The 25,774-nt window shown below is 43.2% G+C and overlaps 1 protein-coding gene across 4 annotated transcripts in view; it reads right to left on the bottom strand.

Annotated features, from left to right (window-relative positions):
• LOC133349527 (SLIT-ROBO Rho GTPase-activating protein 1-like) overlaps nucleotides 1-25,774 on the bottom strand; it is a 199,830-nt gene that overhangs the window by 86,283 nt on the left and 87,773 nt on the right. For all 4 annotated transcript variants that reach the window (XM_061563064.1, XM_061563062.1, XM_061563063.1 and 1 more), the window contains exon 4: nucleotides 7,036-7,098. In XM_061563064.1, the coding sequence (XP_061419048.1) occupies nucleotides 7,036-7,098 (63 nt within the window). The remainder of the gene's footprint in view (nucleotides 1-7,035; nucleotides 7,099-25,774) is intronic.

The following is a 25,774-nucleotide window of genomic DNA, read 5'->3' on the forward strand; positions in this document are numbered from 1 at the left end:
ATATTGCACTCACGTACCTTAATCTATTTCAACACCATTATTATTTTAAGTTGTATCTCTTGACCACTACAATCTATAACCTTCCCTTACCTCACCTTGTTTAATCCCACTACATCAAGTTGTAATTTTGTCCATCGTGCCCACCGCTTTGTTTATGGTTCACGTTCACGTCACGATATTTTCAGAAGACATTAGATCTACCCTATGGTTCACTTCAGCAAGGAGACACATTTTAATGTCACTTATATTGCCATCCCAAGCAAAAAATATATATAATTGAGTGTCACCGTGTCTTTCAAATCAGCGTCGCCGTGTTTTCTAAATGAGCATTGGACAACTGCTCAACTCTATTGCAAGTCGGTGAATTCCTATGGCAGGGACCTACCTCTATATGAAACAAGCATCGCCCTCGACTGCCTACCAAGCACCACGTGGTGCTCACACTTGAACAATTCTATGAGGATGATGATGATGATGAAAAATATCATGATGGAGATGATGATAACGTGGCAATAGACGTAAAGATTTAAACTAATGCTATGTATTGCACGCTTTCAGATGTGCTTCTGCGGTCATCTGGAATGCTCTTCCTTCCGATATTAGGAAGCCACTGGAGCTATGCACTTTTAAACATAAATTGAAAACGAATTTCTTTAGAATTGCTTTTTGTGTTTCGTTTGTTGTCCTTCCCCCGCTTAGCATAGTTGGCTACGTACGGTGCGAAAGAAATCCAACATACACACATGACGACTGCGAGCGCTGGTGCTCAGTTCCTCTCGCTAAAAAATTATTCATTTCAGTTCGTGATTTATAGTGAAACTTAAAAGTGAGGCTATATAAGTGCGTGCAGTAAATCTCTACAGTGTTGCCCGTTGCTATGTCAGCTGTTCTTCGCACGGAACATGAAACATTGCAAGGGAATTAAATTTACAATAAGAATGTAAAATGAACCCCTTGCCTCTCACGCAAATAGGCATGTTACTTTGCAAAGAGCCATAGGTGCACATTTGACTGAGTACAGGCAAAACAGAACATGAAATATAGTCCTTTGGAAAAACAAAACACTGCATACGTTACGTCCAATCTTTCATCAGTTGATACGTAAAATATTCCATAAATATAAATCACCGTACAATGATTAAACAAACCTGCCAGGTGGCATTGTAGACAAAGCACTTGCAAGCTACGAGTTCGAATCGCAGTTGGGGATTACTCATACTTTCCAATACCAAGACCTGTAAAATAAGTATCACTCTGTGGTAAGTAAATGGTGGTTGCCTGCAATAAGGACTGACGCTTGATAAAGGAATATGCAATTCCCAATGCTGGTTAAGGGCATCCCATACCATAATTTGACCAAATTCTCCATCCCAAATTATGAGTATTATTACGCTTATTTACCCAGGGAAGCCTCGCTGAGTCTCAAGACGTTATTTTTGAATGGTCCTGCCGAGTATTTGCAATCGGAGGCGACGTTGCTGCTGTGTGTAATCTCAAGCGAGTCATTTGCTGGTAATGTTTCCGCATTAGGATGTTTGGCTCATATCAATTACATCCTCCCGCACCTCAAATTTAGCACGGTTGGCTACGTACGGTGCGAAAGAAGTTCAACATACATACAATGTACATGCATTGTGTGTTTAGTTGTGGGAGAAAACTAGAGAACCTGCAGTAACTCATGCAGAGCAGGGGAAAATGTAACATCGTCGCACAAAGTCGGAAAAGAAACCCAAAGTCCTTCTTGATGCAAGGCACGAGTGTTATCACGGTGCCGCCCTAAGGACCCAACCAAAAGCACTTTAAATCTTTCCCACCTATCTGTCCACACTTCTCCAAGTTTTGAAACGCAATTGCAATTTTCTTTGTCTTGTGCAGTAATTCCCCAACGATGCAAGCAATTTTCCAGGTGATGTCACCGCGCTCGGAGTGCTCCACAAATGGGTGGCCAGAATTACGCGTAGCCAAGCTTGCAATTTAAAACGAATGTTAAGGTGTCACAAACGTAGGCGTGGGGGGGGGGGGGATCATGTGACGCATTGCGCACTTGCCACACCGCATAGTGAACATCGACGGACTATTGATTGAACTGAATTCATTCCCTGGGCTGAGCGCTCAGGATGAGGAAAGCTGACAACAGATCATTTATCAATAAATGGCTCATGACTCTGTGGTCTAATGTAATACGCTGGGCGTGTCAAGTAATATGATGCAGGACAATAAGTTATACTCACAAAACATTTTTTGATAAGGACATGATGAATTGGTTTGTATTTCGCCAGTCTGTGATGCGTTCTCTTGATTGTGTTTCACTGTATTGGGTTGTTGGCGTGGTGTAGCGGTCAGCGCGCTGGACTTACAATCCAGTGACCGCCCGTTCAATTAGATCTCCTGGCGCAGCGGTTGAAACAATGGTGGCAAGTTTATGTTAACTACCTTATCTGGTATGCAGGAGGTCGTGGTTTCAATCCCAACCCTGACGCCTGTAAATTTTCAGTTTGCATGTTCTAACTGTGGTCACGTGGATTTTTCTCCGGGTACCTCTGGTTTTTCCATCCACATTTAGAAACATGCGTTTAGAGTATTTGGCTGCAATACATTTCCACGTGATAAGCCACTTTGTTTAGCTATCGTTTGTGGCCAGGACGAGCTATATAGCTCAGTGAGCCTTGCCTGGTAAAATTAAAAATAGTTTTAGTTCAAATCCTCCCAACTCTGTCCACCCAACAGTATAAATGTGTATACCACAGTTAGTCGATTGGTAGGTCGCATACGGTGGGGTAAAGTGTGGCTACTCCCACTTCTTTCAAGATGTCTGGGAAACGAGGAAGAGTAGGCCAAGTACCCTTCATAGAAGGTCTCTGCAGTGCTTCCTCAAGCAGAGGCCCTTCTGCCAGCAGTGGCATGAGCGCCTTTGCCATCTTTTACAATTTTTCTGATCTTATCAATACCTAAAAGTTCAATTGGGACCAATGTAATTTTTTATTTACCTGGGAAAGATCGGCTGAATCTCAACACTCTTTTTAAAAAGTCATACTGAGGAAATGTGGTCATTTCCTTATCGAGCATTGACACACGTTTACTGTAGTTGTGTATTAATTGGGAGTAAAACGGTGGCACAGCAGTTAGCACGCTGAACTATGAACACGGTTCACCCAAACTCCATTTCTGGGCAAGCCTAACATCACTGGTGAAAGGCATCTGAACAAATTGTGGGCTCCCCCTTCATCAAACAGCACCGACCAGCGTATTGTCACACTGTCCCCGTGACCAACGTCGAGTGAGTGGAGACACCTCGACATCCAGCAGTGGATTAATGAAGGGCTGATCATTATCATTAATATAAGCTCTAGGAGCTCCATGTAAGCACACACCTTGGGAGCCAGCACAAATGATTATATCCACGTGAGTCGCCTGTATCAGAAAGCCAAGCTATGGCTTCACTACACTAGTGTAATGCAAATATGATTCTTATAAAGGAAATTCGTCTACCTTAGCACAAATAACAAAGACTCAACATCTGCCAAGGACACTTTGGCCTTTAGTGAAAGGAACAAATAAAATAGGTGAAGTGTTCGGCTATGACTCTTCTGACAAAAATGTGTTCAGCTATGTGCTATGGAGAAAGGGACATCACCAGAAAATCGTTGCAGCACAAATACGTTTTCCTTTTAAGGTAAGGCAGTGTTATTGACAAATGTGTTGTTGCTTTTGTTATTTGTGCTCATCGAAGGTGTGCTTATACACTCCAGCATCTACTCGGTTTACTCAGCTGAGTTGAAGGTCATTTTCAAATGTCACTGTCACCGGTCCACCTTTACAGCAAAATGCACTCCTGAAGCTTCGCTGCTGTTTGGTGAAGCCGCGTCGTGGGAACCAGATCATTTCACTCGACACACACCGGCTGAGCGGACAGCACACTGGCTTCTCGGACAACCAGCTGCCTACATGTTTATGCATAGAACGTTCGGGATTTAAGGCTGTGTGCAAGTAGCATCGTAAAAAAGTGTTTAACTAAAAATAAATCCTGCCGGATGTTGATGGGGCCCACAATGCACAACTCACAGCCTGAAGATTGCGATCCCATGAGCTGGATAGGAGTCGTCTCGGTCCATCACTCTTATGGGGGTTCATAATATTAGTACCACTGTGTAAGAAGTCTAAATTATGTTGCTTTGTGGAGAGACTGCTGCTCTCCATACGAATGTGGAATTGCCACCACTGTGCTGAGGGTCTGGAATGGTCGTTCATGTAATGGTTAGCGGCTCTCGCGTTCGCCGAAAACGATTTGGTGTGGCGAGGCTGGGTGTCATGACATAACGAACCGACATGTGTTCGTATCAAAATATAGCTCAATTTTAAAACAGCATGAGAGACAAAAAGTTAAACGCGTTACATGGACAAAAAGAGTACTGTGTACGTCGGCCCATGTCTAGAATTGAGTCAAACTGGGGCGGCGTTGCCGGATCACCAAGAGTTGGAGCGTGCGCAAGTCACCCGTCTGCAGGCCTAATGAGGTGACTGGAGGAGGAACCTCTTTGGGCCTGCAGATGGGTGCGTGTAGGAGGCCGTAGATAACAACGGTGGATAACAAGCGAGGTGTTGTTATCCACTACTCCTCGATGTTTTACGTGCCCCCCCACTCAGCAACGACATCCACCGGTGTGGTGTAGGATTGCGCTTTTATGTCAATGATACCCCGTTCGTTATCTCGCTGTACGGTTTTGGCAGGGATGAGGCTGTTCCAGTGCTGAAGCCTGTTTTGTTTATTAAAACAAATACTTCGAGGCAGCAATGTGTCCTTGAGCTAAACACTGATACAACTGATGCTCCTGTTATTGCCTTGCAGCTCGTTATTTAACAAAAACTCTGGTTCACGTTTGATTCAACATGACCCCCCCCGTTAAGGTTTGTATCAGCAAAACCGTTAAGGTTTATTTTTGTTCACCTGAGTAAAACTGCCATACTCAGAGAGGCAAGAAATGGATCTGGTGCCTTCGTTGCAGACTTGCTTGCCAGTCTGCCCGATAATCTCACATGTGGGACCACAACGCTGCACAATGCTGCTGCCCGTACACTAAGACCCAACTCAGGAATCACATTACAGTACTCTTGTAATTAAGTCACTACACTTGCAGTCTATAGGATTCAGAATGAACCTGAAAGTTTCCCTTTTACTGTTTAACACCTTGATACTTTGGCACAAAGGAATTTTGCATTACTTGTTTTTCCCTATGACCCTGTCTGAAATCTTCAACAAAGATTTCTACTTGTCCCTTGGGTTAAACTATACTCTCAGGGACACAGGACTTTCTGTTTAATGGACAAACATTATGGATCTCATTCTCCAAGCGAATTAGGGACTTTAAAAAAAATCGATAAATGAATCAATTTGAAGCTGTAGCTAGACATCCCATCTCCTCTGCCCTTTAAACTGTTAATGTTTTTATTTATTTAACAATTGCAGTATTACCTGTGTCACCAATTCCTCATAGCACTAATTCCCGTAATATTTACTTAATAACTCGATTAACCAATTAATGCTTAACTAGAATCACTATGCACGAAAACCTTCGCTTCATTACCAACACAATGCACTTTAATATAATTAAGGACAGCCTATTTTCACCAAACCTAAATGGATTCCAATTATTACGCTACTTTAACCTGCAAGTCACAACCAATAAACTGGCAAATCAACTCTATGAATGAAACTGGATCACGTATATGATTGTGCTTATGACGTCACTGCACCTACGGAACGACCTGGATCAAGAATCTCTTTGCCGCGATGAGAGTTGAGCTGATGCTGGGTGTAATTTACAGAGAAACGTCGAATATAAAATTGTGAAATTGTTCTTGCTTTTCAACATTCAGATTTGATGAAAAACCTGATCAATTGGAATATTTTCCCACGCAACAACTTCATTTGATTGGCTCTGTCAGGTAGTGGAGGGGATAGATGAAAACTGACAAACCTACATAATCAAATTCAAAACTAACTAATTCTTAATTATAGTATTACAGTTTATCTTCTTTTATTTTTCCCAAATGAATTCAAATTATCGCGGTCATGTCGTGAAGAAAAAAAATACATTCGGAACTCTCACAGCCAGCAGTGAATCACCTTGTGTCAGAGAATGGCCCTGAATGATGTTCTCAATATTTCTCAAACGAACTTCAGTACACACTACACCACTCCATTTACATGCCCTGCACGAAGTGTTCATCACATCCACCAAAACCGACATTTTCAATTATCACAACAGGATGAGACTAAAAAGTTGCTCGACTTGAGAACCCGGTTAAATTGGTGGGTAGTAGCTACCTGGACTCAAACTCAGGTTCTCAGCATTGCTGGCTCAGTGCTCTGACCCTTTAAAAAGGCATCCCGCTTTACCGTGCTCTATTTTCGATTGCAACACACCTTGGGACTACATATTGTAAATGGCGCTGTTTATATAAGCTTGATTATGTATTTATTGATTAAATAGAACTAGCAAAATATCTCAAAGCAGGACCCCCAATGAAAGTGTGTCATAGAACTCAGGAGGTATTTTCTAAATGACATAAAAGTTTGTGAAGATAAGATTCCACAATATGCGTAGATGTTCATTGCATGTACAAAACCACAGTCTTATCCAGATCACAAATGCAATGCACGTTTGGACATCCTCGTTTTTAGACCACAAACTGAAACACATGAAAAAAACGTGGTCATAGTGCAGCTTATAGGACTCATCAGTATGGCAACAGTCATAAATGTTCGCTGCTGCCATATAGAGAGGGCTTGTCCCTTTACACGACAGGGAGCCATTAGCCTGCTGAATTGCAAGGATGATTCCAATCTTTAAACGGTGGGGTTTCTCAACATATAGAGTTATGAATCACTGTGCTAGGAGGTCAACTCTGAGAATCCATGGCTCATGTATTATTTCCTTACCATCAATTATAATAAAGTGACCTTTCTATTTCACCCACAGAGCAGATTACGGTTATTCACAACAACAACCACAACGGTGATGCCATTTCACTTACTGTGTTAAGCTCACTGATGTACTTGAGCAAGTCATCTTGTAATGTCACCCCAATATCCTTGCTCTGGAAAACATTTGGAGAGAAAACAAAAGAGAACGCCGTTAAAACACCAAACCAGGCATGTCAACACATTACAGAAATGTAATTCCACACGTCACTCACCTCTGCTGCCCAAAGCGCCACGCTCAGTCCCAAACGCCTACTGTCTCCCCCCCTCCCCCATGTATAAATGCTCACACCATTAAGGATACGACAGGAATGTAATATACAAGTTTCACTTAAACAAGCTTGCGTCTTTTTCTAACTTTCTGTCAATCTCCAGGGTATAGGGTCACCGCCCCCCCCCCCCCGCCCGCCCCTTCATCCTCTCCCTTTCCCACTGCCTGGGATTGTTTTTCTCATGCAGCTCGTATCCACCGACCAGAACTGTCAGGAATATCCATAATAGAGTTTTTTTTTGGGTTAGATCGTGTAAATATATAAATGTGTCGTTAAAACCCGCCACCACCCGACACAGCCAACTAGTAAGGGTTGTCACGTCAAGAAAACGTGCCAATTCGTCACTAGTACAGCACACCGGTGTGTTGGAGAGCCAAGCCACAACATTTACAAACTGAGTACTCAGTGACAACCCTGACTAGTTGGCTGTGTCGGGTGGTGGCGGGTTTTAACGACACATTTATATATTTACACGATCTAACCCAAAAAACCTCTTATGGATGATATTGGTCGCGTAATCCGACGTGTTAAACTGTCAGGAGTATGCTCGACTCACAATCATTACACATCTCTTTAAGAATGAGTGCCACTTTGCGGAATGGCAATGTCAAGTTGTCTTATGGAAACTGGGTCCTGCCATGGGAAGGAGGAAGTTTCCCCAACTGGCTCAGATTATAGCCCAAGGAGATGAGCACTGCACCATTGTTAATTTGAGCAAGCACACAGCTGGGAATTTGTTACTTTTCATCTTCAATTACAAAACATCTTCAAACACAGTATCCAGGGGTGTACTTAAAAGGCATATGGACAACATTGAAACTTAAAAAAAAACGTAATCCTAAATATTATTATGCCCCATAAAAATCTGCGGTACCTTCTAAATTCTGTGTGGGTTAAAATCCCAAAGTCTGCACCTTCTCACGCATATTACAAGCTTGTAGCCCCGTGGCAATTTTTTTTTTACATTCTTAACATTCCGCAAATTATCATCTTGAATTTTCAAGTCATTATTCCAGAGCATCACAAATTTTAGAATCCGTGAAAACAATCCTCCACATCACCATTCATTTTTGCAGAATGACCTTACAATTATTTAATTTATTCCCAGTATTCTTTGCTGTATACATAAGAAAACCTCTGTGTGTAGACTTGTACACTCTTATCACCATTTTTCTATCTGTTATTTTCAGTAATTTTCAGTAATTCAGAAAGCATCGTCATATCTCAGACGACTCCCAACTGTTTTTATAAAACGAGAATGAACTCATACATTCGGGAACTCTTTCCCGGCTCAGGGCTAAGCATTGGCAACTCCTTAAGTGGAAAGCTACAAATCAAACCTCAAAAAACCACTAGATGTTGCTTGATAGACCTTTCAAAGGAATAAAAAATGTCACTCGTCAATTTAGAAACTCTTAAGACCTTATACAGCACCCTTTTTGAAAACTTGCAATTGCTTCTCAATCTGCTAGCATGTTGTTGTTCCCAGAAAGTTGATGGATTTATAGCTCGTCAATTGACAAAAAGGGAAAACCAAAATCTAGTGACTAAATCACTCAGTTGGTAACACTGTCAGGGCTTGAACCGAAGTCCTCAAAGGATGTTGGTTCAATCATTTGGCATTTTCCTCATACCCTTTGAGACAACGAGCCTCTTGGACGTTACGATTTCTCAAATGGCCAAGCTGGATTGGCTTCAACAAGAGAGGCACAGGTTCAGCTGAGCCCCGAGAGCATCTGCCCATCCCGGGGACACTTACCCGCGGGCAGAAGATGGCCAAAAGGGGCAATATTTCCTGTACATCTCAGCTGGGTGTCCTGCTCTCATTCCGCCTCCCACTGCCTACAGAGTGGATATTATTCTCATCAAAACCCCTCCCCCGGTGTGAGGGACATCTGCTCGCGACATCACTGACTCATTTCCCAGTGCCCTCTGTACTACTTCAACCTCACTCGCTTGTTTTGCTCTTGATTCACTATCGTGGATGCCCGTGCCCCTTTTAAAGGAAACAATTTGGAAATGATGAAGAGGAAATTATATATCACTGAATGGCTTAAACTTGTGACACTGGAATATTCACATGTTTACTCAAATAAGAGTTGTAATCTGGACAGTTGTATACCATGTGTTAAACTAATCACATCGCCAGATGGTACTTCTGGTTGGGTACTTGACTAACAATCAGAAACACATGCGTTCAAATCCAGGTTAGGGCTCGATTTACCCAGCATTACTCCAGGGTCGATAAAACGAATACCGCTTTATCAGAGAGGAGTAAAGAAGTTGCTCTCCAGACTTGGCAGCCAATGGAAGAAAGCTCCATTCCACCTTCATTGGATTGGGGAGACACTTCAACTTTCGACTGGAAAGACAATCAAATTATTCTTAAAATCAGAGATTATTTTTGGATGCTCGTTTGCAGTATTATTAATTCAGTAAGCCCAGGCTCATCTACGCTGCCTTACAATGGAGAAATACTACGTAATAAGCGTGTTTAGTGCAACAGCCTTTCTTCATGACAGATCATGAAGGCATAAGATTGTAAATTATAGGACATAATGGTCTCATGAAAAGAGATATGAATAAAAACAGCTGGCAAAAAGCAAGAGATTCAATATGTAGGATGTGTTAAATCTCAGCCCAACATCCCTCCAAAGTCATTACATTTAATATACATTTTTCGGGGAAGTGGACAGTGGTCGTTGTGGAATTTCCTCCACCAGCTCAGGGCTGGGAATGAGGAGATGAGCACCACCTGATGGTGAATTTGAGCGAACATTACCATTAATGAAAAATTCCACGTATATCCTCAACGTTTTAAAGTGAATCAATATGGAGCGACCAATGTCCAACAAAAGCTACGCACATTGTTGGACCTTTGAGCATAGTTGCTGCATACGATGCGGTGAGTTAGTCGAGACTGACCCTGGGAGCTGTTACGAGTGCTTTTCAGGAGAACGGACACTGTTGTTGACGTGCCTAGATTGGCTCACATTCCAGGACAAAATTGTACAAATTCAAGATGCTGGTGAATGCCAGCTTTTGTTGACGTTTCTAAAAAAAAAAACACCCCCCTCCCCAACAAAACAAAAGCATTTCTCTTAGAGAATGGCAGATTTCTTCAGGGGCATGGGAAGGGGCAGACAACAATGCGTAAATAAAAAGTCAACCATCAAGTGACTCTCTGCTCAAACCATTGATCATCTACATTGACAGCCCTGTTGTAAAGACCACATTCTATGAATCAGTTTCGGATGCAAAAAAACATCCAAAATTTTGCATTTCCCAGGACAATTTTTTACCTTTTTTTGGTTTTCCGGAACATTCGCATGAAGAACGAATATAAAACGTATTAGCATTAACAATCGTGATGTCACCCAATGCTATGTGGCACCACCTTTGGTGCGAAAAACACAGAAGTGGCAGAGTGGCATCACTTCTCGTTTTCAGACCGATCCAAAACAAAATGTGAATCGAGGCCTGAATTTAGGATTTTCGGATAAAAAAAAATCCCCAAATCAGAAAACATCCCTACCACATTCCTATGACAGGGGTCAGTCTCTGTTTTAGACAATTTGTCTAATCTTCCCCACAAAGTGGTGCTTGTTTTATCAACCCCAATGGTGAAGATGGGCAGGGTCAATCCCCATCTGAGATTTGAACTGGTGACCTTCCAATGGTGGTTGAAGTGGTCTGGAGAGCACCACCCGGCTGGAAGCCTCAGGCCATTCAATGGAAATGAGCTCTGCCCCCCATGGGGCTCATTTGAGCAGAGGGAACGGTTGCCACCTGTCCTGGTTTTACCAGGATCGTCCTCTGGGTCAACCTCCTGATCTATCTTGGGCATCAAAATTCCCGGTGTTTGTCACTTGTGTAATAATGCACCACTCAAGGCAATGCATTATATGTATCTTCTCCTCTCAGTATTTTGAGATATTCTTTGCATCCCATGTCCCAGGTTTTTCATACCTTAGAGGGAACAACCCTAGCAAAGGGCTACTGTGGGTTAACTATATTGTACATACAGACTGTGCTTCATACCTTTCTATTGCGTGCAACTCCTAGAAATGTGTTCCCCAATTTTCAAATAGATCTGAAAACTGTAAATGACATCTCGTATATGACATCGACGGCATGCTTTTAATGAAGAAAAAATAGTTCCGCGTGGAATCGGGTGACTTTGATTTGTTTAGCACGCAGACACAAATGTATAATTTAAATGATCCAAGAATAAAGGCAGATTCGAAATAGTTCTTAAAAATCATGAAATCCAAAAATTGTTATCCAAAACTCCTGCGTAGTATCACTGCACAAGTGTGTGCGTCTGTCCCGAACGTGTTTGTGTGTCCAATGTGCAAACGAGCAAGTTAAAGTGTGCTCTCTGTGCGTATGTGTTAGTGCGTTTGTACGCGAGTGGGGAGCGTGACCATAATAGTTAGCACGCTGTCCTACGAACCCAGCGACCCGAGTTTAATTTCAGCTCACAACTAATAACAGTGGCAAACATCTGAACTGGTTCTGGGCCTCTCCTAGGTTGACTCAACCTTAAATTAATACTTGGTGCAATGTGCAAACATCAGCACTTGGAAGGCAAAAGTTAGCCGGGTATGGTGCTGGCCACACCACTCTATAATGTGCCATGCTTGCCTACATTAACGGTACTTGTCCCAACAGTCTGTTAGGGCTACACGGGGATTCTTTGTCTTTGCGGGTGAGCATGTCATGCAGGAGACACACTGCATGCAAAGGCCACACTTCCTCTGCTATAAAACTGGTCTCTCTGCTTTTTCTCCAGGAACTCTGTTTAAAGTACGAGTCTGATTAAGCGCACTGGTGTGCTGGGCCATCTGCCAACAGCTGTTTTTGGTACTCATTGTTCAGCGTCAACGCATCTCCACGCTCATTAACGGCAGCAAAAAAAAGAAATCCACGGAAGCAGCCACCCTCACCACAGAAAGATGGCATTGGTGCGCAGTGGGTTCCGCTTGTCACCAGATTATACAACAGGCCCTACTCCCACTGCTGGTGTTATTTAACAGTCCGAATGGAGACACGGGCAGTGGTTCAACACGATGATACCGATGTATAAATAAGAGTAGAATAATGAAGTCATTTTAATGTGCCGTGCAAATCACGACGCAAACGTAATCCACATTCCTCTCTTATTACAAAACACTAACTAGTTTTATGATCACAGGCATAAATCTGATGAAGATAAGAAATGTTACAAGACTTTTTTTTCAATTAGGTTAAGCAAATTATCACCCAGTATAAACACATTCTGGTTATAAAGCATTGGTTAACTCAAAACTGAGCACTGCATAATTTACTGATTGCAATTCTTTTTTATTTTATTTATCAAACTAAAAGTCGCTTATTAAATGCGACAACATTTCTGTCAGATAACTCTCCTGTAAAATATCAGGCGTGTCTTTTGGACAAGCTGGTAAGCCTGTCACATGAATGAGCAGAGGCTCATAAGAGAGTTGTAAAATGTCAACGTGCAAGTGGAGCGCGTAGTTTGTGCTTCGTGCCATGAACCCAACGAGCTGTCTTCAGATTCCCCATCAAAACTGGAATCAGTGGCGACTTGTATTTGAACCAGTCCTTGGTGCACCTTCACCTACCAGCACTGGCCAGCTGAGTAGAGTATGGTCAAACCACGTGACCACGACGTGGCGTGGTAGCCCTTCATCCAGCAGCGGATTGACATGGGGTATCATTTTTTAAGCACATCTTCTATTTTTTGGAAATAATAACGCTTGGTTGTGTCTGCCTGTTATGCACTGGGACATACCGGGAATGCAAAAAAACCAAGCTGTAACACCCACAAGTTGTAAAACCCAAAATACAGTTTTTTTTGGGTTAAATATGTGTCGGTAAACCCACCACCACCCGACACAGCCAATAAGTAAGGTTTGTCAAATAAAACAAATGGCAATTCGTTACACCGGTGTGCTGTACTGTTCTGACATTGCACTCGAAGGTTCAACACGGCCATTAAATACTACGCTTGGGCACTTTATGGCAACAATAATAATACTACTAAATTCAACTTGTAACAGAATCAGAATCTTTATTTAGACCGGAGAAATCCAATGAGCTATGAAGCTCTTTTTCACAGATGTTCACCAACACGACCGCTCACCCTCGAAGCGGATGACTGCGAGGAACCACAGACACGTGGAGATGTCAGCCAGATGGTGAGCCCCCCAAGCGAGTTATATCACGGTGTTATATCATGGTGTTATATCACGGTGTTATATCACGGTGTTATATCACGGTGTTATCGGCCAATTAATGAGCGCTTACATTTGGGAGGAAACCGGAGCACCCGGAGAAAACCCAAAGCGTGCGAGGGGCAACCCTATCCCGTAAAGATGGAACAGGTGGCAGGTATTATACTTTTTCAAGTACCACGTGCTCATGGCGAGCCAGGGGTTTGGTACCTCGACGCCCACGGGAAGGGAGTTTCACAACATTTGTGTGGTGATACCAACCCTCGCTGCCTCCACAGTGCTGGACTACAGGCCACGTGCATAGCCACCATCGCCCACTTTAGATTCCCTAGCACAATTAACCAACGTACCGTGAGAGCCCAATCAGTCTAGAGTTTCCAATTAGTTTGCATTTAACTTTTTTTGTATTCAATCAGTACCCATTTTTTCTATAAAGCTAAACAGTTTAGCATTCTACACAGCCAAACTGCACCTACAATGTCATCACTGTGGTTTTTATTTGATTATAGTAAGTTCTTGTTTTCTTCTCAGGATCATGTTTTTAATGTGTGAAAGTACACACACACAAACAAATGGACCGAAGCAATCAGCGATTCTATCCTGCAGATCCACAGTTATCACGTGTATTGACATAACTACTTGTAAATTATTCCAAGTTTATTGCTGCCTTTAACTCTAAATAACCTTGAGCCCTTATTCTTTGGGTCTTTTGGTAAAGTCACGTAGATAGGTTAAAAGAAAATAACAAAAAACGACGACGTTTCGAACACAACACAAGCGATCGCTTGTGATCGAAACGTCGAGTTTTTTGTTATTTTCTTTCAACCTATCTACGTGACTTTACCGAAAGACTCAAAGAATATAAATTCCTGCAGTCACAAAAGCTTTAAGTCAAGATTTAACCTTGAGCCCAATTTCAATTTTGATGAAAAGTCCGTTGTTATTGTTTTGCTGGAGTGTAATTGCTCAGTGGGAAAAAAAAAGATGCCTTTAACATCACGAGGTCGGCACCGACAATGCCGGTGATGCAGCACACGTCTGACCTTCACTTGCTTCCTTCTGCCGGATCTTGCAGCTATTGTAGAGTCCACATCTAAACTCACAAGGTCTTATCTAAACTCCCAAGGTCTAATCTTTCTGTATTCAACACATTCAGAATTAGAACCTTTATTTACGCTGAAGAAATCGGATGAGCTATGAAGCTCTTTTTCCACAGATGTCCAGCAGGCTTGGGTCAGAAAGTTACAACAACAATACAAAAAATATTGGAGTGCAAAGCATAGGAAAGAAAAGCAAATAATGCAAAATAAATATGTAAAATAGATCAAACATATCAGCTAAAATGGCATTTGTTTCCTCTATCCAGCCAAATGTATAAATAGGCACGGCACAGTGAGTCAAACTGGCAGGTCCTACGTGGTGGAGTAAAATGTGATTACTCAAACCTCTTTCGTGATGTCTGGCCAGCGTGGACGTAGGCCGCATACCTCGCCAGCCGTGTGGTTGACCAAGCCATTTCTGGCCCGCACGTTTACGTCTACCGCTCGGTTGTCCACCTTTGGGTACCACAGGAAAGTCTGTCATCAGTCACCTTCCATCCTCCACGCCGCACAGGTGCCCAACCACAACTGTCTCTTCCCGATTATATCTTGCAGTGCTTTCCTGCCACATTCTATTATGGAATTCCAAGCTGCTTCTCCATATCCTCTGCCTGCTTACGCAGCACCTACAAAGATCACGGGCAAACACAGCGCTCAATCACGACGACACACAAAGACCGCTGCCATCTTTTGCTATCTGCGATGTTACAACCCACTGAGAACCTGCACCGAATAATCCACCCAGCATGAGCTGGTTTCTTTGCTCCATCGCACCGCTTTACCGTTCACCCTCCTCTCTCAAACGAGCTCCATTCCTTGGTTACTACTCCATCATTATTCTTGATCATTGGTCATAATCCTTCCAGGAATGTGTCCTGCCCAAGCCGACTATTTTGTTTGTTTGACAGCTCCAATGACGTCATTCACCAATGTATGTGCTCGGTAATACACGCTCTTTCTGCCGCTCATTTTAATTTTAAGCATGCGATGTTTTTGCGATGTCTTTGCCTCTTCATGAGACTCACAGAAATCTTGACTAATAATATTAAATACCGTATTCTCTGTATAATAAGACCCAGCAATAAGTAAGACACCCTCCCCCACACTTGTGCACAGATTAAATAAAGTTATATATGAGCTCCCACACATAGTCCAGTATTTTTAATGATCTTCATTAAAATATGTGTAACATCTCATTTGCAAGGATGTCCACAGATTAAACGACCCCACGCCCAACTAAAAATAATAATAAATACGTTGAAATTGGCTTGGGGATTAATCTCAATATCATCAGAATCTTTTCTTCAATTAAACGCATCATCGATGCTGTTATGTGCCATGCGCCTGGGTTGCTCTTTGACCAATGAAATTCCAGCCGAGGGCGGCGCAGCCTCTAGCCCAGCGGCTCTCATTTCCGGTCTCTACCCTGCGTGACCTTGGCCAGTGATAGCAGCCGCACGCCCAGCCTCTGGGAAGGAACGATATCTCATTGACAGGACAGCAAAAGCGCGAGGCGCTGACACTGCAGTTTGGGGCCGGGTTGGGTCACAGCCTCTGTGCTCCAGGATTGCTGGCGAGAAACCAGATCCCACTGTCCTTTGAAGGAGATGTCAGGTCTCCTCCCACTCTCATTTTAGGAAATTAGAGGCCAGAGTAATGGAAAGACCAAAGAGCAACCACCCTTCTCTACGAGAACAATATTTTAAGCATTTAATGAAGACGTGTGCATTCCTCTCACTTTTGACGTAATCATAATTCATGCCCATGATTTTAGTTTGGTTACCGCTAGCTGCGCCATATAACACATTGCCCCGTAATTTACATAAAAAATGTAATTTCTTATCTTCACTTCATTTTTTCAGGAAAGTGTCACTGAGGATCAAGACTTGTTTTTCCAGAGGGGCCTTGCATTTGGATGTTTGGCCAATTTTTGTTCGTACAAGGGCAATAGCACAAAGATCCACACAGATGGGTTCACAAACCAACTCAGCTATGTGACATCGACTTGCTACCTCGTGAGTCAGACGACCAGGGAGTCTCACAAATTGTCGCGCGATCCAAAGTGAGGCGTACAGATAATGCACCAGCACTGGATGTGTAACAATTAAAATCATTCACTCCCCCACCACACCCTCGCTCCCTCCCAGAGATGTAATTATTTCTCGTAAATTTGGGTCCTAAAAAACTCAATGTTTTTGTTTTTCACGTTGCGGTGAATGATAGCATCCATAGTGGCTGCAGAGGTCACATGGGCCCACTATGTACTATATATAAATACTAATCTAAAAACACAGTGTAACTCCAATAAGCTCTCCTGGGTAGTAAAGACGTTTCACCAATTTCTTATATTATAAAAAACCAGACCAAATATTGATGTCCATTACCCTGCAAATGTATATGTAACTTGTAACTTATTTTGAGAGTAAAATTCTACAATGCTGAGTGGATTTGAATGCCTTTTTTTAATTGCCTCAATTACAGCTCGCAGACACAATGTGTAGAGATTGAATTTAGATGCACTTTCAAACAATCCCTCAAAGCAGTAATTTGAAAGGCAGCATTTGGGCAATGAACATACATATAATTACTTAACTGAACATTATTTGAGATTTTGGGAAGTTTCTAAAACTCATGGGATTCCGATTCTAATATATATGTAGTCTTTTTAGCCCTAAATTCAATGTTTTGTTTGATTTTACGGTTTCAAATCAAGTAAAAATGTTTCCATGCTCAAATGAGCGCGCAATGGTGATCATCTCCACTACAGGTACTGACCAATCCGTTGAAATTCCACAATGCCCTGCAATGCAATTCTGAAACACAATTTGCTTGTGTTTCCATTAAAATGTAAATCAATGTGTAAATGTGTGATTTATGACAGCACAGCAGGAGAAACACATTGATCTTCCATCCAACACGCCTTCCAGATCAATATCTTCCACTGGAAAACGACTTCGCATCACAGAGCCTGATCCACCTAATGCTCTCCTGCGTGAGGCTGTGTGTTGAGAACTTCTTCTTTCAAGCTTTCGCCACGCACTACTGAGGCCATTTTCAGGGGCGGAAGATGAAGATGCCCGCGGTAGTGTGTGGCGAAACCTTGAAAAAATTCTCAAGATGTGGCCGAACCCTCAAGACCACACTTGGATTGCAAGACCATGAAAAGGGTCATACTCTTGGCACTTACCAGCAAACCACAGCCTCTGGATACCCAAGCATCATGGGCAACAGCCATCGTGAGCACCCCGGTCGCATGTACCAACACCTATGTACGTTGAACTTCTTTCACACCGTACGTAGCCAACCGTGCTAATCAGAGGTGCGGTGGAAGGACAATAAATTAAACCCAAAAAGCAGTTCTCAAGAAAGAAGTGTTCAATTCAACATTTAAAATGTAAGCTCCAGTGGCTTCCTAATAGAGGAAGGAAGAGTGTTCCAGATGGCCACAGAAGCACATCTTAGAGCGAGCCATGCAGTGACCATCTTTATTCGATGGTTAGCCAAAAGCGGCTGCTGCGAGGACGACCGGAGTTTGTTTGCGTGATGAACATGCAGCCAGTGGCATTCAAGTGCCGCATTCAATTACTGTAATACATTGTACCAAGGGTGACGGGAGATGGATGAGTTTGCAGACGCGAGACGGTGGCTTGGAAAAGCACACATATTGCGGGCACGCATGGGGTGTTTGCCGAGGGATCAACCTGCCCTGAACTTCAAAGGGCCCCTTGCCGGCCTAAGCATCACATCCTGGCCACGCTCACAGCTGTGCTTGCAGCTCACCCCTCTGGGGCAAACACACACTGCGGCGGCTATCACCAAACAATGAGCGTTTAGTGGAATAGTAAAAACAATAACAGTGTCAATTGCATAGCTGTGGATGCTGCCACGGTGGTGCACTGCTTCACACACGGGACTTGCAAACCAACTGGCACAGGTTCGATTGATCTCCCGGCACGGCGGTAAAAATAACGTGCAAATTTTACAAATGCCCCTCACTTCTGTTCACTCAGCATTATAAGTGAATTCACCACGGTTAGTTAATTAGTAAACCACAGGTGGTGGGGTAAAGTGTGGGTAACTCTTCCAAGACGTTTTGGCTAGTGTGGAGCAAATAGTCGAAAATATCCTCTCTAGAGTGCTCTCTAGTAGAGGCCCTACTGCCAGCAGTGGCATCAGTATGCAATTGCAGGAATGCACCTCTACCTAAAATATTTGTAATGCCAGGAACTTGTTTGAAACAGAATTCTGGGGAGTGGCTTCGTCGGCAGAGCAATGACAATCCCCATCACAATATCAAAGTTTGATTGCCGGCCAGGGATAAATAATCATCATCAATTATAATAAGCTGAATAGACTACCATCAACCATCGCCATCATTACTATAGGGCAAGTTCATGAAGCACAGCTTCGTGAGCGAAATTAGGACTGCAGGTTTCCCTTGCTCTATGCGAGTTGAGTTTGTGTGCTTTTGCTTATAGGCGGCCAACCTATTTCTATCCAAAATTTGCTACATGCAATTTTAATTCCCTCGTATGCGGCCAGACGTGGGACAACACTGGGTGATTACTGTGTGCGCTAAGCGGCAGGCATTTGTCTCCTCGTGCGGTTTCTTTTTGTGCACCATTTTTTGGAAAGCATCTACCGCGTAAAGTGATGGAAACCTGTCCTGTTGATAAACTATTTTCCTGCCCTCGTTAATGTAGAACTGTCTGGTGTAAGTATGGAAACAATTTGACCTTTTGTTCATGTATTCGAGACATGTTTAATAATAAAAAACTAATTTCACTCCTATGAGATTCACATTCACTGAATGCCAATCAGCTGTCACTGGGGGAAATTTTTTAAGTTGATCAAATTTTGCAACCGGAGGTAATTTTTTTCTTGGCAGACCGAGGCTCCAATGGACACAAACATGCGTCTGCAATAAAACATAACGCAAAGGGGGTCTTTAATGTCCATGTTTAAAGCAGTCTGCACACTGATATTACCGCACAATTGTTCGCTTCACGGCTTGCATTTATGCTCAAAGGGTGCTGTTTAAGTGACACAAATGGGTTTGAGCAATTGATAAAATTATTTTTAAGAATACATATTACATTAAAAATTCTGCTATTCAAGCCCAGGCCATATTTAAACATCCTAGTTTAATATATATGTAATGTATGCAATGTGGAAGCTCTGCAAGAGAATTAGCACAGTTTGTAGGTACGGTGCGCGAAAGAAGTTCAACATACATACACACAGCATGCCACTGTTCCCCCCACGTGCTGAAACATGCCTGCATTTAAATATTATTATAATAATTGTGGTTGTGTCAGTGAACAAAGCCAGCACCACTAGGACAATGAGTTTTAGCCAAGGTGGATGACCAAGATACAATGGACCATGTGTGTTTTCTTGCCTTCTCTGCCTCTGGGCAGGTTACTGGTTCACGTCCTCTACACCCTTTCCAAACTCATTCTTTCCTTTTAATTTCAGCACAAAGAGCCCATTTTTTTCAAGCTGTCGAGGAGTGCTCTCCTCTTTCCTACCTCTCGGCCTCTTTCCCCCAAACCTCGTTGCTTCCTGAGCTTCCTTCACCAACCCTTATCGCATAAACCCAAGTCCAGATCTCCCTTGCTTTCCCTGAAGAGATATCGGTGATGCTGCGATTTCACGCCGAGTTAGAAACCAGACCCGGGCCGCGCCGGGGTGTTACTGAGAGTGCCCATCCCGGTCAGACGTGCAGCTCCATAGGTGGCGCCCATTCCCCTCCAACCCACCCCCCACTCCTTCCCTCTTCCTTCCCTCTGCAGCTGGAGGGAAGTAATCATAAAAAAAATTTTCTTTCAAGTACTCAAATACAGATATATTTTCACGATGTATAATGTATCCTCATGTTGGCTTCTGTGATCTCAAGCACAAAGCTGTTTATATTTTTGCCATTTTCGGCCGTGTTTAATATGGGTTGTCGTTAATAAAAGCAAAGCCCTTGCTTTGATCTAAGGGCGGGATGCCATTTACCATGTGTATCTTCCAATGACTCCTGTAACATTGGTGGAGCGGGTGGCGATGAGCTCGTAAACCTCTGAAAAAGAGCACATTGAGGCACGCACCTAAACTTCGTGAGCTCAGCAAGGCCGGTGTGGAAATCCAAACGCAGTCCACTTATCTGGATCACAAACTGGGCCAGCCCACTTCACATATATTTATTTTCCACTGCACAACTGATTCATGACGGGGCTTTGCCAGAGCCAGCCTGGCACAACTTAAGGAGATGCCAGGTTGTTTTTCCACTGCAGAATTCGAGCCGTGCCACTGATATCACATGTTATGAACAAATCGCTGTCTCTTCTGTTGTTGTAGCAAAGTGAGCATGCCCAAACTCGCAATGGACTGTTGCTAATTTCCATTGGAGGCCCAGAGTTGGTGGTTTAATTTAGCATTTAAAAGAATACCTTTATATCCACAGGCGAACTATTATGGACTCCCCATAAAGTGGTCCCTATTTCTTCTATTCTGGAGATATAACGGGATGAGGTCATCCCTGACTGAGATTTGAACTCACAAAGCATTGAACTACAAAGTACAAATAACGAATCACTGCTCTAACTGCTGCACCACCTGGGTAGGATCGATGCTGTTTGAAAGGGTTTTTAAAATAGACGAAATTTTTTTTTTGCTATTTCCCTCGACGCTGTAAAAATCGGTGCCCAAAACTAAAACGAAAACGATAAAAATAACGTGCAATGTTTTTCCCCATTTAAGAAACATTGCTGGACAAACTGGGCCTTCTCCAAGGGGCTCAGTGCTGAGGAACGCAAGAGCTCACGTTCGCCGGTTTAACGAGGTTTTAAACAGGAAATACAACCGGATTTCTCGCCCTTTCCTTACACAGTCATTGCTTTTTCACCCCCCCCTGCCCCGGGTCCCCCCGCCCCGAGCCCCCTCCCCCATCCGACCTTTAGACAAGATTACACAGAGCCTGGTAGATTTTAAAAAGACAGAGGGCCACCCCCCCCCCCCCCTTGTCCTGTCCACTCAGGGCTCTGTGTAAACACAAGCGATGGGAAAGCACACAGCGCACAGCTGTCCGGCTGGCCCTGATGAGCCAACACAGCGGAGAGGCGACAGGCACATATTCCCACGTGGGAGATTAAAGGGTTTCCGAGGAAAGCTTGAGAGACAACGGCAGAACACCAGAGGCCCACACCCTTGACATACACATTACAAATCGTTGAACTGTGTCAAAAAGAACCTGGAAGTGAAGGATCCCTAAGCAAAGCTGCTCTTGTGTAGAAAGCGGAGACGGACAATGGCTTTCGCGGTTGTGCTGTATGTCTCTCCGATTGTGTCTTTGGGGACATCGTACCAACAAAAAGAAACCACGCAGATGTGCGTCATCCAAAGCATTATACGTGGTACTTCCCAAAAAATACCTCGGACAGAAAGTTAAAATATCTCCCAGCTGAAACCATGTTTCTGGTTGTAAGTCAGTGGTGGTCATTCCACATTTCTTTGGGGCAAGTATTCCCATTTGATGGCCACCATGACAAATTCATTTATCTCCTGAATATGTCATGTCCTTACCCCCAAAACCTGCTGGGAACCTTCATCTCATCCTGACTCGACTCGCGAAACTCTCTCCTCTACAGTCTCCCCAAGTCAGCACATCCAAACGCCACTAAACAGACATCTCACCCGCACCTGTAAATATAACCACATCACCCCAATACTGCAGTCCCTCCACTAGCTTCCAATTCAATCCTGAATAAACTTCAAGATCACACACGCAGACACCATCTTCAAAATCCTCCATAAACTTTCCCCTGCCTACCACTCTTCCCTCACCTCACCTGAATCCCCTCCATGCACTCGATGCTCCGGGAACTAAGGCCGTCGATCAAATCAAAGCCTCCAGTCAACCTTTGCTCAGTGGAATCTCGCATCTTCTTCTCTATGGCCCCATAGACTCCAACTGTCTTCCCTCTGCCATCTGTGCTGTTGACTCCCTTCCCCTGTTTAAGTCCAAAGTTTAAGGACTTTCCTCCGTAACATGTCCCACTGTTAGAACTTATTTTTGTGTTTAGCTTTGTTGTCCTTCCCCCCGCACTTCTAATTAGCACAGTTGGCTACGTACAGCGCAAAATAACTTCAACATAGATACATACATGATACTGTACAAATCAAAATTGCATTGTAACTCTCATCCACCCCAGATGTAAGATAGGATGTGAACTTGATTAATTGCCAGATGGACGTTCTAACCAACACTGGCACCTCAATGTATCTGGTGTTATAAGAACTGTAACACACCGACTTCGGAAATCAAAAGTACCAAGTTTGATTCCTATTCTGGAAGGGTCAAAATCATTCTTTTACTACTATTTATTTCGACCCAGCAGTGAAAATGCCGTGCGCTGCAGTAAAAGTGAATAATGGATTACGAGTGGTGGAGTAAGGTGTGGGTAGATCCACTTCTTTCAAATCACATAGCCTTCACAAAAACACGCCATCTGTTTCATATAAATATTTTTTACGTGCCGCATAAGCATTATGTGGCATAAATATGATGCATGTTGGCACATAGTGCAGTGCTTGTATATATTTCTGCTATTGCTCAATAACATTTATGGAAACCCTTTTTCCACACAATAAATCCCTCAAAGAAACAACACAATAATAATAATTATAAATAAAATGAGTGTGGCCTTCCGTGGGACAACTTCACCCATTGCAGAGAACTTACAATTTATGAATTTAAACTGAAAATACTATATAAACAAACGGTATTGATGTACGAAAAGTGGGATTATGTCTTCGCCTAATCCTTTCAAACGTTTTTATGATTAAGATTGTGCCGTTTCCTTCAACAGCAATGATGCCCTCGTTGGCACAAATCATACCGTGGGATTTTTTTTGGAACAAAACGCTTGTAATCCATCGGTTTTGCCGAGGATTTACATCAAGAATTCCTGGCAGTCCATCTAAAAAACAAGCAAAAGCTCTGTTTTTTTTTAAATAGCTCATCTCTCCAGTCACACACACAAACCCTCACATGCTGTAGCACAAAAGTGGTGAAACACCAGCGCTAATAGGAAAGGTACAATTTGTGGTAACAGTGTCTCAAGGGGGAGTGCACCTGTGACAGTAATCACAGACTGAACTCTGCGATTTCAATGCCCTCTGAACCACGATCTGCACCAAAACTATGGCGAACATTCATGGGTTGCCCCAATTACTTATTCGCATTAAACTATAACAGCTACTAATTGTTGTGCAGACAGCTTATGTAATATTAAAAACCCACTAACCTTCCCCATGATTTACTTAATCCAGACCTTGTTAAATTGTCTTATAATACATCTTGAATACATTACTAAATACAATGAGTTTTCTTTTTTTAACCGTGCATGGCTAGTGATCGGGCAGATGTTGTTTTATTGTTACAGGCGATACTTTTGTTAGCGCAATCAACTAAAAAGTCAAGAGGCATGAGTTCCTGTTCTGACTGGGGGTCGGACTCAGCCTGTCATTCCTCCAGGGCGGAGGAAATGAACACCACTTGCTGGGAAGGGTCAGCAGTGGTCATCCGACTGAAATTGGGTCACCACCATAGGAATGTGGAATTTCCGCCATTGTTTGGAGATGAGCACCACCCCACGCTCACTTGAGCACTACAAAGACAAAGATCCTCCCCCAGTATAGCCTTAACAGACTGTTGTGGCAAGTGCTCTTAAAGAGCATACGGATAATTTAACTACAGTAATTCTTAAAATCGTAGAAATGTATATGGATAACAGAAAGAATATAGCTTTGAATAATATTCTCCAATCCGTGTATATGTGTATCTTTGTATGTGTTGTAGCTCCTAGTGAAGCACATTCCAAGTGTAGTTTTAGCGATATAAAAATAAAGCGTCACTGCCGCTCTGCAACCTACACAGAAGCCCCACCTACGTCCAACCCTCCTTCGAGTTTTTTCGTTTTCCCTTTTCAGGAACTTCAAGGTACCCAACAGCAACAACGGAGTGAGCGGTGTGAAATTTACCGCAGCAACATCTGACACCAGGTTAAGTGGCCAATTCCTCAGATGTCTGTGTAGGTTTGTGGGGGTTTATTTTCTTTAAAGCTCTAAACGTCCCCGGTCAACTGTGCGTTGAGAAAGCCTGAACATTTCAAGGATGCGGGCTTTCTGCTAAATTGTCGTTGACCTTTAAGTACAACGCTGCTTTTCCTTTACGTTACTCGAAAGCTCCGTTTCTTAGAAGGTGGTAGCTGGCTGCCCGACGGAGCTAATGGAAAAAGTCAAGTCACTTAGCCTGCCGTCACTGAGATGTATGGGTTCAAGTCCAGGTTGGAAAGCATCTGCTTTGGACACGAAACAATCATTGTTGACTCGTGTGAGACCAGCTTCTCGCTAAACCTGAATGCCTGGTTTATTGATAGATGATTGTCTGGATTAAAATCCAGGGTTTCAGCCGTACCAGCTCGGTGCATAGACGCAGGCTTAATCAACCTCTAAAAGGAGATCAATCCATATTCAATGAAATGCATATCACTTTGTGGGAAGGCAATAGCCAACAGCGTGAACTTAAAGGCCGACTTGTTCCCCCCCTCGCCGTAATAATGTGGAATTTCCCCCACTGACTTAGGGTCACCAATGAGGATGAACATCACCCCTATGGCGTGTTTGATCATGGAGACATTATCACTGACTTAGGGCCATACAATCTTCTCAGACTTAACTTTTCATGCCCCAATTAAACTTACAGATATTACAGGACAGCTACTGACAGATTTTCTGGGATGGCTGCCTCAAAAAGAGGATGATCCTATGAACTGGCAAGGAAATGACCGGTGCTGATGTTAGCCGTATACCGTGAATCGAACTCAGGTCACCAAGTTCACAGTTCGGTGTTTTTACTGCCGTGCGACCGCTCCCATCCGCCAGAGCGCGAACGAAAAACAAAAACGCCGAGGTGGCATTCATACAAATTAGATTTTTTTTAAACTGTACCTCTTTTTTATGTTTTTATTGCAACTCAACATGAGCCCGGAACAAAACAACAGTCGTGTTTTGTACAGCGGGGGTCGAGGGGGGACATACACGGCGCAAATAGCAACCGGATTTAGGTCTGACAGGGCTCGATAAAGGGGGAAAATTGGGCTCACTGCTCCACCCAGGTGGGGACCACGTGGA

This window comes from Lethenteron reissneri, chromosome 30 (genome assembly GCF_015708825.2).
Source record: "Lethenteron reissneri isolate LAM-NWPU_2019-01 chromosome 30, ASM1570882v1, whole genome shotgun sequence".
Taxonomy (NCBI): domain Eukaryota; kingdom Metazoa; phylum Chordata; class Hyperoartia; order Petromyzontiformes; family Petromyzontidae; genus Lethenteron; species Lethenteron reissneri.